Source organism: Chrysochloris asiatica, unplaced genomic scaffold (assembly GCF_000296735.1).
Source record: "Chrysochloris asiatica unplaced genomic scaffold, ChrAsi1.0 scaffold00007, whole genome shotgun sequence".
NCBI classification, from domain to species: domain Eukaryota; kingdom Metazoa; phylum Chordata; class Mammalia; order Afrosoricida; family Chrysochloridae; genus Chrysochloris; species Chrysochloris asiatica.
Window position 1 is genome coordinate 37,401,362 of NW_006408525.1, and position 17,931 is coordinate 37,419,292.

Consider the following 17,931-nt stretch of genomic DNA (forward strand, 5'->3'; position numbering starts at 1 on the left):
CAATACATCTTGATTGCATGTTTGATCAATTTCAGATTGAAGAAGTTGGTAGAATTATTCTATGTCATCCTCACTGGCTTTAGTGATTGGTGCATACATTTGAATAATAGTGGTATTAACTGGGCTTCCCTGAAGGCACATGGATACTATCCTATCACATACAGCGTTGTACCTCATGACTGATCTGGATATGTTCTTTTTGACAACAAATGCAACACCATTCCTGTTCAACCTGTCATTCCCGGCATAGTAAATCATGTGGTTGTCAGATTCAAAATGGCCAATACCAGTCCATTTCAGCTCACAAATGCCTAAGATATCGATGCTTATGTGTTCCATTTCATTTTTGACAATTTCCAATTTTCTCAGATTCATACTTTGTACATTCCACGTTCCGATTTTCAATGGATGTTTACAGCTGTTTCTCTTCATTTTGAGTTGTGTCTCACCAGTAAATGAAGGTCCCGCGGGCTTTTCTCCCATGTGCTTTACTTCATTCGCGTTATCACAGTCAACTCTACTCCGAGGAGGCAGCTCTTCCCCAGTCACATTTTGAGTGCCTTCCAACCTGAGGGGCTCATTTTCTGGCACTAAATCTGACAGTGTTTCTCTGCTATCCATAAGGTTTTCAGTGGCTAAATATTTGGAAGTGGTTTGTCACGCCTTCTTCCTAGTCTGTTTTCGTCTGGAAGCTCGTCTGAAACCTGTCCACCATGGGTGACCCTGCTGGTATTTAAAATACTGGTAGCATAGCTTCCAGAATCACAGCAAGTCACAAGTCACCACAGTATGACAAGCTGACAGACAAGTGGTAGTGTAGTGGTTATGAACTGGGCTGCTAACCTCACCGTCAGCAGTTCAAAACTACCAGCCATTCCACCCTTGGGAGAAACATAAGGCTTTCTGCTTCTGTGAAGATTTACAGCCTTGGAAACTCTACACAGGGTCCCTCTGAGTCGGATTTGACCCCACGGCACACCACCACCATCCTTAATGATTTATTGAGTTGAAGTTCAAAGTTGTGGTCCTGGACTGGACCCCAGGACCACTTGGTTATGTATCATGCTCCGCCTAGCAGAACCAGTCCTGTAAGCTTTTCAAACCTGTAGCTCTGGACACATCCCAATCACAGTCTTTCCCCGACTGCTGTAGCAACAAGGATGAGCTGACCTGCCACCAAGCATGATCTTGGGATGATTTCTTTTGTCTCCCATGGACTCTAATCAGCTCTCTGGCCATGAACTCACTGGATTCCATTCTACTCATGCTGAGGGGTCCCCTCATCTGATGACTGTCAGTGTTTCATCTTGGTCTTATTTAAGGCTTAATTAAAGACTGTCTATAAAAGATGTGTGAATTTGGGGTCTCCGTGTTTTCCCTAGCACACAGCTCAGTAACCCCACAAGTTTCCCACCTCCTCTTCTTCCACCTCTAGTCAAGCTGCTTTGTGAAATGTGTCCTTTGGAGAGACTTCTTGTTGTTAAGTGCCATGGAGTCAGTTCTGACTTACAGCGATCTTGTATAGGGTTTCTGAGGATTAATTTATGAGTTTGAACTGCTGACCTTGTGGTTCAAACCAACCTTGTGGTCCAATGCTTATCTTACAGCACCCCACTAGGATTCCCAAACGTTATATATATATTGTTGCTGTTAAGTACTGTGAGTTGGTTCTGACTCACAGTCACCCTGTACCAGGTTTCTGAGGAGCGGCTGGTGAGTTTGAACCACTGACATTGTGGTTCAAACCGACCTTGCGGTCCAGTGCATTAACCCGCAGCACCACAGTGGGGCTCAGCCAGATAATCACCCACTCGGTGCTATCTCAGAGACTTGTCTGGGCCTAGATGCTGAATCTCTAAATGCTCTAATGTGGTAAGACTATCAACACTGGGGAGACAGAAACGCAATCTACCTAAGAGGCTCCCTTACCATCCACTGGCCGGCATCTTCATCAATTCAGAAACGCCAAAGGAAAGGGACCCCATGAAGTCATTTCTTGTTGTTCGATCCCAGTCCCAGATTTCTACAGACAGACGTCGGTCTTTGTCTGAAGGCTTTAATTTGCTGCAAAGAAAACACACGCACTAGGTTTGATCATGGTTTCTTGGGAGAGACCACATGCTTATGATCTGAGCTTACGGCAGAAAAATGGTATATTCAGTTTTCTCCCGCGGGCTCATCCGTGCTCACAAAGTAGCAGCCCCTAGTTCTCCTCCAGGAGGTAGCAAATTACGGCCCTTGAGCCAAATCTGACCCACTGGCTGTTTATTGGAACACACCTACGACCACTGGTTTACACAACATCTATAGCTGCTGTGGAGCTAGACTAGTGGAAGTATGTTTTTGCGACTGAGATCGTGTGGCTCATCTAATCTAAAATGTTGACAGAGGAGCCCGGGTAGAGCTGAGCTCTGGTTAAAGGCTCACGTGCTAACTGAAAGCAAAGTTTGCCGGTCACTGCTCTGTTCGTATGCAATCAAGACTACCCTTCCAGATCACCGGAGGAACATGGGGGGGACGCCATCATCGAAATGAAGTCTATGATTTGTTGAATGTATAACTGATGATCTGTTCTGTGAATCTTCATTCAATTCACAATAAAAAGATAAAAAATAAACAAAACAAATAAAGAGTGCTCTTTCGGGCTGTACACAGCCAGACAGCTTCGTGAATTCAAACCTATAAAGAGGACCGTTCAGCTGCAGCGAGAGCTTTCTGAAAAGCTGGCTTGTTTATGCCGTCTCTCTTTCAAACACTAGCTCCTCCTTCCCTTCCACCATCTGAGCTCTGGTAGCGTAGTGGTTATGAATCAGGCTGCGAACCTCAAGGTCAGCAGTTCAAAACTACCAGCTATTCCGTGGGAGAAAGATGAGGCTTTCTGCTCCCATAAAGATTTACAGCCTCGGAAACCCTGTACAGGGTCACGATGAGTCAGAACCGACTCCACGGCACATTAACAATAACATAATACTTTAAATCAGGGGTGGGGAGCATCCGACCTACAGGCTGTATAAGCGAAATCATTTGGTCTGGCCCTGCCAAGGCAAGTACAGGCAGGGCTCAAAATTCAGTAAAGCTCAGAGCTTTTTGCATAGCAACATACATTTATATTAAGTGATGTAATAAACATCCAAATGGTCCTTGGCAGAAAAAAGGTTCCCCACCCTGCATGTACAGAGTGTTACTGTTGTTTAAGACTAAAAAGTAAATTTTCTATTCTACAGTCGTGTGAGTTGTCAATTTGAACTGAACTCAGCTAAGAAGTCCTTCTGCTCTGGGTTCGACCTGGGGAGTCCTGGTGGCTGAAGTTAAGTGCTTGGTTACTAGCCAAAATGTCGGTGGTTCAAATCCACAGGAGAAAGATATGGTAATCTGCATCCATAAAGAATTTTGTTGTTGTTGTTGTTAAGTGCCGTCAAGTTGGTTCTGACCCATAGCAACCCTGTACAGGGTTTCCAAGGAGTGACTGTTGAGCTTGAACCACTGACCGTGCAGTTCAAACTTTGAGGTCCAGCACATTAATCCACAGCACCACACCAATTTGGGACGGCATTAAGCAATTTCTTGGTAAACCGAGTTAATACCCATCCAACCAGGGTGGTAAGAGCAGTGGAGAAGGTCTTAGGGATAAAGAGGTGTGGTAATGAACCACCTCTGTGAAGTGGGCAGTTGTGTGGTGTGTACGAAGGTAATTCAGTGGAGAAGAGACAACTTACAATGTAAAGGACTCATTCCACTGGGGGTTCAGTGTTGAGCGGATGGTTTTGGTTTTTTGTTTGCTTTCATTCTTAGGATCAGGAATCAGTTTCAGCTTCACGTAGGGATCAGAAAGTCCATTCGGATCCATAGGGATTAGATTTTTTGCATCTCGTACTGTGAAAACAGAAAAAAGATCATGTGTTAGAAAAAAAAGGCTGACATGCAATGCTCAGTGTCCTGTGGTCAATCAATGCTGAGCTGAGAGAGAAAGGCACCAGGAAGGGTGTCTGGGTGGGGACGAGGCAGGAACCAGACGCTTCTGACACGAACCACGACAAACGCCACCTGCTGCTGTCACTGCTAGAGAGAGTGGGACAGTCCTGGGCTTCCAGGTGTGGTCCTGGGCCAGCAGCATCAGGAACACCTAGCCCTTGTCAGAAACCTGGATCCAGGCCAGACCTGTTGAAGCAGAATCTGCTTGTGACTGAGAATGCCAGGAGAAGCAGGCAGTACTGCTCCAGAATGACCGACAGATGCATCCTTCCCCGCCACCAACCCTTCCATGACCAGGGGACGTGAGTCGTGCACAGTTTTTGCCTCACTGTGTCTTGGGATGCTAGAGCTCCCCTTACAGTGCGTGTTGGCTCAGGCAGGGACGTGTCTAACAGCCAATAAATGACGAAACATTCAGTGGTGCCAGCTTTAGTGGGTACTGAATGTGGGGTGCATCCTGGCGGTGTGAATGTGCAAAACTTCAGTCATTCTTTTGCATTGGTACAGAGAGGCCAGCCTTTTAAGTATGGCCTATGTTTTGGTGAGGATGTAGTGAATAACTTACGTTCAAGTGCAGTCCTTCCTTTGCATAAACCATAGACTCCTACGCTCTTTGCTAGGGCTCTCTCTCCCCAAGGTGTTTTTCTCATCATTCTGTGCACACTGTTGTTCAGGACACCAGGTAACGACGGGGCAGACCTGACAAACTTTTCTTCAGGTTCATTCAGAAGAGGCAACATAATGTGACCAAGAAATCCAAAAAAGACGAAGACTTGCCTTTCTGGTAGAGAACAAGTCAGGTGTAAGTGGGGTGCACTGATGGGTGGCTTCCACAGGTTGGAATGCATTTTACCTGCAGAGGGATCCAGAGGGCGAGGCAGGGCATGCGGCTCTAAGAAGAAGGGTACTAGGCCTTTCTGGGTTACCCTGTGTTTTCAAAAGTTTCACCCAGTGAAATCAATTTGCTAACAACAAACGATGTTTGCCATGCCTCCACTCACCTCTCCTACTTCCAGAGTCCAGGGGAACCTATATCTCCTGTTGTTGTTGTTGTTGTGAAGTGCCGTCAAGTCGATTCTGACCCACAGTGACCCTGTATAGGGTTTCCGAGGAGCTGATGGTGAGTTTGAACCGCCGGCCTTGCGGTTTAAATGGCTTTGCAGTCTGGTGCATTAAACCACAGCATCACACAAGGACTCCCTACAGACTATTAAAATCTATGTTATTGGTGGTAAGTGCCGTCGAGTCAGTTCCGACTCATAGTGATCCTGCGTAACTCAAAGATTCAGCATATATTTTGTTACTGAAACACCTTATCTAACAGTTATGCTGCAGACAGGAAAGGGGAACTGACCAGATGCAGATGATGACAGCACCGTGTCCACACCGGAGCTTCCAGAAGATGAGAGGCATCACCTTTCTTTGTATGGACTCGGCATGTCCCACCCAGACTGCACTGGAGAATCCCAAAGCTCCGACTTAAATGACTACCTCTAAGGGGGTGGAGAGTCCTGGTGTGACACTGAGGGAGAAGTACTGGACTGCTAAGTTCAAACCCACTAGATACTCCTCGAAAACCTTCAATCTTTTCAATTTATATGGAGGCTGTTTATTTGTCCAGTGGTAAGGAGTTTTGTTTTCTTTACATTGAGGTGCAACCCATATCAAAGGCTGTAGTTTTTGATCTTCATCAGTATTTCAAGACCTCTTCACTTTCTGCAAGCAAAGTTGTATCATCTGCATATCACAGGTTGTTAACGAGTCTTACTCCAATCCTGATGGCACATTTTTCTTCATATAATCCAGCTTCTTGGATTATGTGCTCAGCATACAGATTGAATAATTATGGTGAAAGAATACAACCTTGGTGCATACCTTTCCTCATTTTAAAACCATTCAGTGTTCCCTTGTTCTGCTTGAACTGCCTCTTGGCCTATGTACAGGTTCCTCATGAGCACTATTAAGTGTTCTGGAATACACAGTCTCTGCAATGTTGTCATGATCCACACAATCAAAAGCCTTTGCATAGTCAGTAAAGCACAGGTAAACACCTTTCTGATATTCTCTGCTTTCAGCCAAGATTCATCTGACATCAGAAATGATATACCTCGTTCCACATCCTCATATGAATCTGGCTTGAACCTCTGGCACTTCTCTGTCAATATATATTTGCAGCCGTTTTTGGATTCTATTGAGCAAAATTTTACTTGTATAAGACATTAATGATATTGTCCAATGACTTCTGCATTTCCTGTTGGGTCACCTCTCTTTGGAATGGGCACAAATACGGATCTCTTCCAGGCAGTAGGCCAGGTAGCTGTCTTCCAAATTTTTTGGCATAGATGAGTGAGTGCCTCCTGTGCTGCCTCACTTTCTTGAAATATTTCAATTGGTATTCCATCAATTCCTGGTACCTTGTTTTCTGCCAATGCCTTCAATGCACCTTGGACTTTTTCCTTTAGTATCAGTGGCTCTTAATCACATGCTACCTTTTGAAATGTTTGAATATCAACCATTTCATTTTGATTCAGTGACTGTATATTCTTTCCATCTTCTTTTGATGCTTTCAATTTTGCCCACAGAATCCGTTAATATTGCAAGTCAAGTCTTGAATGTTTTCTTCAGTTCCTCAGCTTAAGAAATGCTGAGCATGTTCTTCCCTTTTGGTTTTCTAACTCCAGGTCTTTGCACATTTTCTTGTAATATTTGAATTTGTCTTCTCAAGCTGCTCTTTGAAATTTTCTATTTAGCTCTTTTACTTCTCTATTTCTTCCATTTGCGTTAGCATCTCTACATTGGAGAGCAAGCTTCACAGTCTCTTTTGATATCCATTTTGGTCTTTTCCTTCTTTCTTATCTTCTTAATGACCTTTTGCTTTCTTCCTGTCTGATGTTCTTGATGTCATCCCACAACTCTTCTGGTCTTCTGTCTTTAGTCTCTAATGCAACAAATCTGCTCTTCAGATGATCTCTAAATTCAGGTGGGAGATGTTCAAGGTTGTACTTTGACTCTCGTGGACTTGTTTTCATTTTCTTCAGCTTCAGCCTGAACTTTACATATGAATAATTGATGGTCTGTTCCATAGTCTACCCCTAGCCTTGTTTTGGCTAGGGGTAGACTGTTTGGAGCTTTTTTACTGTCTCTTTCCACAGATGTAGTCAATTTGATTTCTGTGTATTCTATCATGTGAAGTACATCTTTTATGGTGCTTGCAATGAAGAATCATTGGTCTTGCAGAATTCTATCACGCGATCTTCAGCATCATTTCTATTACCCAGGCCATATTTTCCAGCTACTGAGCCTTCATCTTTGATTCCAACCTTTGCATTCCAATCGCCAGTAAGTATCAATACATCTGGAATGCATTTTTGGTGCATTTCAGACTCAAAAAATCGATAGAATTATTCAATTTCATCATCACTGGCTTTAGTGGTTGGTGTGTAAATTTGAATAAACTGGTCTTCCTTGTAGTATAGATATTATCCCAGCACAGACAGCTTTGCACTTCAAATAGATCTTGATATGTTCTTTTGATGATGAAAGGGATACTATTCCTCTTCAATTTGTCATCCCCGGCGTAGTAAGGCATGTGATTGTCAGATTCAAAAGGGCTAAACCAGTCCATCTCAGCTCACTAATGCCTGGGATCTCGATATTTACGTGCGCCATTTCATTTCTGACAACTTCCTGTTTTCCAACATTCATACTTCATACATTCCATGTTCCAATTATTAATGGATGTTTACAGCTGTTTCTCTTCATTTTGAGTTGTGTTACTTTAACAAATGAAGGTCCCTGAAGGCTTTACTCCATTTGCATCATCACGGTCAACTCCACTTTGAGGAGGAGCTCTTCCCTAGTTGCATTCTGAGTGCCTTCCAACCTGAGGGGCTCATCTTCTGGCACTCTATCTGACCACATTCTGGGTCATGTTTCAGTAGTCAATATTCTGGCGCTATCTGGAAGTGTTCTACTGCTGCCCATAGATTTTCAGCCACTAAAGATTCGGAAGTAGTCTGTCTCTCCTTCTTCCTAGTCTGTCTTAGTCTGGAAGCTCAGCTGAAACTTGTCCACCATGGGTGACCCTACTGGTATTTAAAATACCCGTGGCATAGATTCCAGAATCACAGCAACAGACAAGTCACAACAGTAGGACAAACTGACAGATGAGTGGTGGTCTATCCCATTGTTGTTATTGTTAAGTGCCGTGGAGTCGGTTCCAACTCATAGCGACCCTGTACAGGGTTTCCGAGGCTGTTAATCTTTACGGGAGCAGAACGCCTCATCTTTCTCCCGCGGAACGGCTGGTAGTTTCGAACTGCTGACCTTGCAGCTCGCAGCCCGAGTCATAACCACTATGCTACCAGAGCTCCTTTTAGGGGTGAGTTAATTAAATGGTTGCCCAAATACAGTAGGCCAAATTTTAAGTTGATAATTTTGTACAGCCACTGAAGGATGTTATAAAGTTTTGCAAAATAAAGGTTCCTCACCCCTCCTTTAAATGGACTCACTTTTTATCATTCAACATTTAAAAAGGAAATATCACTATGATAAATGGAAAGACAGGATTGTTTGCCATAAACAAAAGTACTCATAAAGGTAAACACAATGAAAATCTAACAGCGCTATTAATTTCTAGCTGGATGCAGTTTCCGGAAGCGTGATCTCTTTTAGCAACAAAGAGGAAATGAACAAATGTTGCATTGTTATGAATATTCTAGCCTCAGACATTCCTTCCCTTCATTACAACTAAGACTGAAAGAAAATATAAAACCTTGTTTACCATGTCATTTAATGCTTTTTAACGTTATTAGAAATCACATGATGTGCTACTGAAGGCTGTGCCCTGCCTGGGAAACACTGTGGGTGACAATGCCAACCTTGAGGATGTGAAGGACATGGGATATTCTACAACCTCAGAACATCAGTAGGTCCAAGAAGAGACCTCATGCTCATATCTTCTCTCTCACTTTCTATATAAATTAAATTGTTTTACCCATAGTATTAAGATTGAAAAACAACAACGAAAGCACCACTCTTTGATAAGTAAATTCCTGAGGATTTTTTTTTTTAAGATCTAGGAATGCCAATGCAGTCCTAATGTGGCACTGTAGAATCAGCACTGGACTGCTAACCACAAGGTCAGAGGTTCAAATCCACCAGCTGCTCCTCAGAAACCCTATAAGGGTCGCTATAATGAGAACAAAGAGTCCTGGCAGCGTAGATTACAAGCTGGGTTGCTAACCGCAAGGTCAGCAGTTCGAGTCTACCAGTTGCTCTGGGGGAGAAAGATGAGGTTTTTCTGCTCTCATTCAGATTTGCAGCTTTGGAAACCCTATACAGGGTCACTATGAATGGGAACTTAGCAATGGCACTTAAAAACAACAAGGGTTTCAAATGGCAGAAGGACCCTAACACAACATCATAGGGGCACATTTCTGGCTCATTTACATGTAGCTGCTCTGACCTTCTCCCCAGGGTCTGCCCACAGGGACCCACAGCTGAACTTGGTAAAGTCCCCTGGCATCTCGTATTTCTGCAGCCTTTGTGTGAAGGGCACATCTACTGAAGAAATATGTCCGCTCTGTGCAACTGGTCATTTCAGAATGGAGAGTCTGTTCTGTCATCCCAGAACCTGACAGAAATATGGAATACTAATTATAGTCTTCCCATCTTTGGGCTTCAGAGGCCTGCTCTGAAATCACCAGCTGCCAAGCCCAGCATTGAGAAAAGCCAGCCCAGGTTGGAAGGTTGTACGATTCGACCCCATTCTGGATTATACCCATTCAAGGAAGACTGTGATGATAGAGAAATGTACCCATCTGATACAGGTGACTGGGTGACGCCAGAACCTTTGGGTTTTGAATAAATGTTTAGGAATGAAATCTCAAGAAGAATAGTGGGTGCACAGGTATATGAGCTGTCTCATCAAACTGGGGGACTGGATGGCTCTAGTCAGATTGGGAACCCTAAGCCAAAGGAGCCCTGGAGTAGATGGAACTGTGCAGTCTGAGGAATGAGTCAGTGACTCTGATACTTAATGGGGAATGCGGAGGTGTGGACTTGGACAGGCAGAGGGACCGCCAGACTTTCTCCAGGAGAGGCAAGTCATACCTGCAAATGACTGCAGTCAAGAGATAATGCCCAGCGTGCATCCAAGAAAGGGCAGGGACTCGAAGCCCTGGACAGGACTGCATATGCTGCCCAACTTCTGTTTAAGGTGGAGGCAATAAGTTAGAGACTAAGAGCATGGGCAACCAGGCTCAAATTCTTGCGCTACCACTTTGGACAAGTTACCCAACATCTCAGTTCCTCCACCTGTAAAACGGGGCCCTGTCTCATACAGTTGCTATGAAGATTCGATGAGGTAATGTAGAGATTTTAGACCATAGCCTGCAATAAAGGAAGTGTTATGGAATGCTTGCTACTGTTCTGAATAGTACCCAGTTGTCTCGGGCTTGCCCCATGTGTGTCTGAGTAGAATTGGGCTGCACAGTAGCATTTTCGATGACTGATATTTTGGAAGTAGATCATCTTGGGCTGAATTTAAACCTCTGACCTTTCATTTAGCTCCTGGAGGAGTTAACCGTTTGGACCAGCATGAGTGTCCATTAGTCACAGTTGTTTTGTTGTTGTTAGGTGCCGTGGAGTTGATGAAGCAACACCACGTCCCGTGCCAGCCTCACGATCATGTCCAAGTTAGAGCCCACTGTTGTAACAACGGTATCAACTCATCTCTGTGGGGGTCTTCCTCTTTTTCACTGACCCCCTACTTTACCAAGCCTGATGCCTTTCTCCAGGACTGCTCCCTCCCAAAAACCATGTCCAAAGTATGAGACACAAGGTCTTAGCATCCTTGTGTGTGTTACAGAAGTATCTGTTGTCATGACCAAGCATCATCACCACCAACACGGAGCCATTTCCTCAGGGTGAGGAAACCACACGTATTAAAGGGAAAGTTTCTCAAGTCCAGAAATTCCTAGGACTCCAGCGTAGACTGGAGCTCAATGGTCAGTTCCCAATTATTCCAAATTACAATGAATTCTTTATAAAGACTAAATTAAAAAATTAATGCAATCCTTTTAAAAAAATATTTAATGTTTAGAGACTATGAAACCAGTTGCCCATCCCAGTTAAGTCGATTCTGATGCCTAGTGACCTTGTAGGACAGAGCAGAACTGCCCCTTAGGGTTGGCGAGGTTGGAAACAGACTGCCACATTTTTCTCTTGTGGGCTCAAATCAACCTTTGAGCTAGCAGCTAAGCGCTATAACCATGGTACCACCAGGGCTCCTGTAAAAGAAGATATGTAGCGTAGACTTTTCAGTATAATCAAACACCTATTATCTCATCACCTACCAGGAGCGTAACATAATGACGAGCATCCCTAAACCTACTAGTGCCTCCCCACATTCCAGCTCCCTGTCTCCCTGGCAGAGTTTCAATCTCATCGTGAGGTTGCCTTAGGGTACTGGGCCAGGCCAATAAAGGGCATGCAGAGATGATGAAGGAGTTTTCCAGAAGCACACAAATGAAAAGCTTTGCTGAGGATGTAGCATATCGCCTTGCCTGTAGACTAGACTTGCGTCCACTGGCCCACAGTGACCCTGTCCATCAAAGAACTCATACTGTGTGGGGACATTGTTCAGTAATGCTCAAAAGTCCAGTGTCTCAAAATCCAAGGACAGCTTGGCTGTTCAAGCGATCTGTTGTGCTGTACAAAATAACTTTCTGTTTTTACTAAGAGTACTCCTTGTTCATAGTTTCCGCTTAAAAGCCAACAACAAGGACAAAGGTTCAAACCAAAGGTTTTCTGAAAATGTCAGGATTGGTCAGTGGGTGCTGACCCAGAGCCCCCCCCACTCCTACTCCACCCTTGCCTGGAAGCAAAACTAAGAGTCAACACAATCCTCCAATCCCACCTAACACCGTTACATCCACTGACACTTCAGAAAAAATAGACTTTTCCTTGTTGAATTCATCAACAGTAAAAGAAATGTGGATGTGCACTAACTACAGAGCCCACACCAGACCTCAGATAAGCTGATTATCTGCCTAAAAATCAATAGAAAAGCTGTCACCATGACCTAGGGTCCCATGCACCTGGTGGCCTGGGGATGAAAGTGGCCACAAGGGAAAGTTCTGCCCAGTCATACACAGGGATGGTGCTTTACCCTCTGTCTGTCTGTCTCCTCCTCTCAGCTACAGACATGAATCCTAGGATAGATGGTGCACTGGTAACACAGAGGGAAAAGGAGACCGCAGTGGGTGTAAAACTGAGTTGGGTAAATCTGCACTGATGTAGAAATTTTACCATCACAAAACAAATATTGAAACAACATTCCACAAAACAGCACAAATGTCTTCAAAACCATGTTCGTTACCCCACACAATGCTCAGAATGTCAGTGTGGACATGTATGAGAGAGCCCACACTGGGTGGGTGCAGGGACCTGTAGTTATTCACTCGACAAGCGTTCTTGAATTTACACACAGAGAGAAAATGAATGGTGTGAGGGGAGGTTTGGGTTGGTCCACTGGCTGGCAAGATGAAAATGTTCTGGAGTTAGACAGTGGTGATGGTTATGTAATCTTGTCACTACCCTAAAAATCCAATAGGCTGGGCACTTTTAAAGTGAATTGTACAAGGAGTCTTCAAAAGATTCTTGGAAAAACAGAAATAAAAGATAATGGAATTTTTCCATCTTTGAAGTCCCTACAAATGGTCTGTAGGTTACATTGCAATAATAATTTAAAAAAATAGCACACAGTATTTATTAACAGATTTTCACTCACTCAATTAATCCTCACAAGACCCCTGTAAAAGAACTGCTCAAATGCTCAATTTCCAGAGGGAAGAACTAAGGGCCTGAGATGCTAAGTTGTTTCCTCAAGGTGGGGCATTTAGCATGTGACGGAGTCAAAAATGCAACCAAGTCTTGATTCTGAAGCCTGAGCATTAACCTCCTTTGAAAGTGACCTCTGCAACCTGTTAGTGTGGACTAAGGTTGGACAACATCTTTCTTAAAGGGCCAGCATCTTCTAGGTTTAGCTTTATAGGCCACACCATCTTCATCTAACTTTGCTGTTATAGAGGGGAAGACGCCTGAGGCAATGTGATCTTGGCTATGTTCCAATAAAACTTTATTTATAAAAATAGGCTGAGGGCCAAATCTGGCTCTTGGGTTGTAGTTCACTGACCCCTGGCAGAGAACAGACACTATTCCACCACGACCACAGTGGATTGTTTGAGACACTGACATGGGAGAAGAAGGTCTACTTCCTGGTTGAAGCTCTGCTTCCCACTGGTTGCTCTGCTTTGACCTGTGCCATCCTCCTGACTGTTGTGAAGCTTGAGCCCATTGCCGCTACCACTGTACCAATCCATCTTGTTGGGGAGGGGTCTTCCTCTTTTTCACTGGCCCTCTATTTTACCAAGTATGTTCTTCTCCAGGGATTGGTTCCTGTTAATAATGTCTGAAGTTTCAGAGACAAAGTCTTTATTTACATCCTGGTTTCTAAGGCGCACTCTGGCTGTACTTCTTCCAACACAGATTTGTCTGTTCTTTTTGGCAGTCCATGGTACTTTCAATATTCTTCTCCAGCACCATAACTTCTGGTACCTATGTCTGACAATATTCTAGTTAGTCACAGGTTTTCTGTGGCTCAATATTCAGAAGTAGGCTACCTCTTCTTCCTAGTCTGTCTTAGTCTGGAAGCTCTGCTGACACCTGTTCACCATGGGTGACCCTGCTGGTATTTAAAATACCCATGGCATAGCTTCCGGCATCACAGCAACATGCAAGCTACCATAGCAGGGCAAACTACCAGACAAGTGGTGTATACACACACACGTTTATTTGTGGGTGTCGTCTCACTTACCTTCCCACACCTGTTCTGCTTGCACGTTAGTCTATACGTCCTCTCAGACATTACTGTTATTACTGTCATTGCACAATTGTGCAAGTGACACCATTGACCTTTGGTGCTTTTAGCTCTTGTGCTCCTCAGTGTCTTCCTTTGCCTTGACTGTTGGTGCTGGAATGGTTTTTAATTACACAACTTGTTGTTTGAGACATTAGAATTTTAAGGGAACGTACACCCATTAGCACTGAGGCACAGAAAAGCGGACCGACTAGTAGAAAGCCCTGCATGGAAGTTACTACCCCTTTGCTTCCTGGTTAACTTATCTGAGCTTTGCAGAGTACAGGGCCTGAGCTGCTGAGAAAGCTGGCCTCTTAATCGCCCAGCTGCTCCATTCAAGAACATCTCCAGGGAATGATGGGCTGAATCGGACAGAAAAAGGACAACCACCCACACTGCTGGCTCTGTACAATGATGTGGCTTAGCCACACCACAAAGTTCTTGTGTTCTCTCTTAGAGTACATGTTCCTGGTTACGTTATAAGGAAGAACACTCTGTTCTTAAGTTTTGTTTTTGTCTTTACTTTGGGCTCTTCTGATGCTGCTGCCGAGGAGAAGCTGGTGTAAGAAGCTGCCAGTTCCCTCCCGTCACTATCAGCCAGTTCTGCACCCAGAGTCAGAACTCTTCAGCAAACGTCGATGGGAAGACTGGTGGAGAGACAGCTTGCTTCCGGAACAGGGTTTACCAAAGGGCCTGCACACGCCATGTTACGGGGGCGGCCAAGCTGTCTAGCAATAAGGCAGGTTTCCGGGATGAGAGGATCTGACTCGGAACCTTTCAAACCCCATGGACAGACAAGCCCTACTGAGGGTGGAGCCAGCACCAGCATGGCTACAGGCCATCGGGTTGGCACAGATGGACACTACAGAAGGCGTACAGCTCCCATGTCATATTCCTGATGCACCAAGTTACCCGGGAGAACAAGTATATCCTAAAACACTCGGGGGACAAAAACATGCTAACCTACTCTGAGCCAGGGATTCTTCATTGTCTGTTATCCATGAATCCCTTTAGTTTTGACAATTAGACGACGCTCATGGTTCCTGGGCTGAGAACCTCTGCTCTGGGCCTGGACAGGCTGGTGCTCTATGGGTTGAGGGACTGTCCTCTGTCCCCACAAACTTTAAGAACTTGGAAGCAAATGGAGCAGATGATTCCTGATGTGGCAGGGATGGGAGAGACCTGGGGGAGGGAGAGCTGACTGGGCATGCCCAGTAGGAGGTGGATGGAAGGAAGATAAGGTGAATGTGGGTGTCCGGGTGCCCATTCACGGTCCAGCTCAATCTGACATGTTGTTGTTGGGTGCCTTTGGATCCACTTTTGACTCATAGCGAGCCTGTGTAACAGGACAGAACTGCCCCACGGGGCTTTCTAGGCTGTCATCTTTCAGATGGCTAGGTCTTTCTTCTGCGCAGTTGCCGGGTGTGTTTGAACCACTAACCTTTCAGCTAGCAGCTGAGCACTTAGCCATCACACCACCAGGGCTCCTAATGCCGCGAGGACGTAACCTTTCTCAAACATGTAAGAGTGAAGAGCTATTAGGATGAGAGCGTTCATCCTGGTGATGGCCCACAGTCAACAGAACTGTTCAGCCAGCGGAGATAAAGCCACATTCTTCTTCCACAAATGAGAAGTAAAAGATTTTCAAGCAGAGCTCAAGAGACACTTTGTTATAGTAATTTTGAGGTTTTCAATATGGGAATTGCTGCTTCAACCTTTCTATCTACAATTTAGGGTCCACCCATACTCTAGTCCACATTCAGCCGACACATCATGGTGGCTTTTCTTAGGAGGAGGCATGGATTCTGACTGATGGGTGATTACATATGTTAACTATTTTACTACATCCAACTGATCACCAAATAAACAAATAAACAAAAACCTCACACCCAATGCCATCAAGTTAATTCTATCTCATAGACACCTTATGGAGGGTGGGTTCTGAGACCAAGAATCTTTACAAGGGCAAGCAGTCTCATCTTTGGCTTCTATCCCTCTCCATCTATCCCAGAGTTCTAGCCCTTCAATTTGGTACAAGATCCCATCTTCTCTGACCTTCCACTATATGCCAGCCCAGCCCATGGAGGTTCCAACTCTAGAAACTGACCAAAGCTTGAAGTGTGGCTTTCATCTCCATAGATAGTCACAACTTGAGGATGGGGCTGCATCCCATCCTACCTTGTTTCCCCTTAGAGGGTCAGCTCAGGGCAAGGACAGCTTGGAAATGGCTCCTCTTTGGGTTGCAGTACATAAAGTGTCCATTTGGAGGGGCTCTCGGACAAGGAAAAACAGGACTTTTTAATGGAAACAAGCCAAGACCAAAGGAGCTGGAGCACTTTGTGAGAAACATTTAATGCTTCAAAGAAAGGGTCACTGTGTTCACAAAGACAAAAGAACATATGACTTTTCTTTCTGGAAGGGGCATTGACTCATGAGAAATAATTGTCATGTGATGTTTTCAATGCTGTCAAGTCAGTTCCGACTCATAGCAACTCTGTATAGGGTTTTCCAAGGAGCAGCTGGTGGGTTTGAACCGCCAACCTGGTGGTTAGGAGTCCAGTGTTGATCCCACAGCATCTTACCAGGACACGGGATAAAAATACAAAAGTGTCATCAATGAGAATAAACAATTTTTGGTGGAGTAACAATAGTCTGAGGTTTATGTACCTAGTAACAATTTTCACCCACTGGGAGTCTTGGTGTTGTTCACCTTATTGTATTTAGTTTCACTGTGTTGGTTGATACAGCCTGTGTTTTTGAAACCTATAGAATTTCTGATACCTTCTCTTGCATGTTAATAAAAAATCACCCACAAATTTGGAGACCTGTGTTTCTTTATTGCCTTTTCCCCACTCTCAGCCTCCTGAAAGGCAAAAAAAAAAAAAAAGAAATACACTAAAAACTCACCTGCTCAGCTATCACTACACATAGCCCATAAACAAATCTGAATTCAGACCCACAAGAAAACACACTTTAAAACAATCTACCCATGGAGCATGGAGTGGTTAATTGCCTCTGCGAGCAAGTGCTCCCTTCGCCAAGAGACCAGAAGAACTGGATGGTGCCCAGCGACCATGACCAAAGAATCTATAAAAGAACCCCGATCAAAAGGGAGAAAATTCAGTAAAGAATTTTAAATTCTCACAGAGTTCAGACTTGACAGAGCCATGGGGACTGGATGAATCCTTTAAATTATTGTCCCGAGATAAACTTAAACCAAAAATATCCCCTGAAGTCCTCTTAATGCCAAACTATTAGTCTAGCTTAACTAGTAAAAAAAAGTGTCTGCCTTGATTGAAGTGGCAACAGCTACTTTAGAGATGAGACAGGAGCTTTTGGGGACAGTGAGTTTATGTCAATGAGGATGAACAAGTCAGAAAAGGAGGGTAAGAATCATCACACAACTGAAGAACGTCATCAATGTGACTGAACTGTACATGCAGCAATGGTTGAATGGGTGTGTTTCTCAACAACAACACCAACAAAATAAAATACACACATACATACGAGGGAGCTTCAAAGACGTGTGGGGAAATTCCATTATCTTTCAATTCCATATTTCCACAAACTTTTCGAAGGCCCCTCGTAAATAAATGGCCAAAACAAAAACCTCTGCGCTGAATGCTCTGCTTCACTGGGGACACTCTCTGGTTAGCGATGAGACTATACGTTCTGTCCCAGCAAATTCAACGGTTATTCACATACCAGGGACGCGAGTCAGCCACTCTTTGGCTTGTGACAGAGAAATTAAAGGAGTGTGGTAGGGGATGAGAAGAGGTAACAGGAGTCCTTGGCAAAAAATTATAAATATTTCACTTCTCTTTATTGTTCGTGAGAAAAGATAAACTTCCATTAAAGTTGTGTCGCCCTGACTTTCTGAGAGGAAATGGAACTTGGCTATGAAAGGAACAATATTTTCTACGTTATGAGAGACCCAAACGGATTTGTATAAACAGCAAAGGAAGGTGTTTAAGAGATTATCATTATCATATGAGTAACGCATGCACTCATTGTAAAAAAAAACTTAAATACATAAA

At 44.2% G+C, this 17,931-nt stretch overlaps 1 protein-coding gene across 1 annotated transcript in view; it reads right to left on the reverse strand.

The window, feature by feature from the left end:
• Positions 1-17,931, reverse strand: part of PRKCA (protein kinase C, alpha) — a 532,565-nt gene that overhangs the window by 106,096 nt on the left and 408,538 nt on the right. Inside the window, exons 6-7 of the mRNA XM_006833598.1 lie at positions 3,717-3,873; positions 1,930-2,064 (exon numbers count right to left, since the gene is read on the reverse strand). Of these exons, the coding sequence (XP_006833661.1) occupies positions 1,930-2,064; positions 3,717-3,873 (292 nt within the window). The remainder of the gene's footprint in view (positions 1-1,929; positions 2,065-3,716; positions 3,874-17,931) is intronic.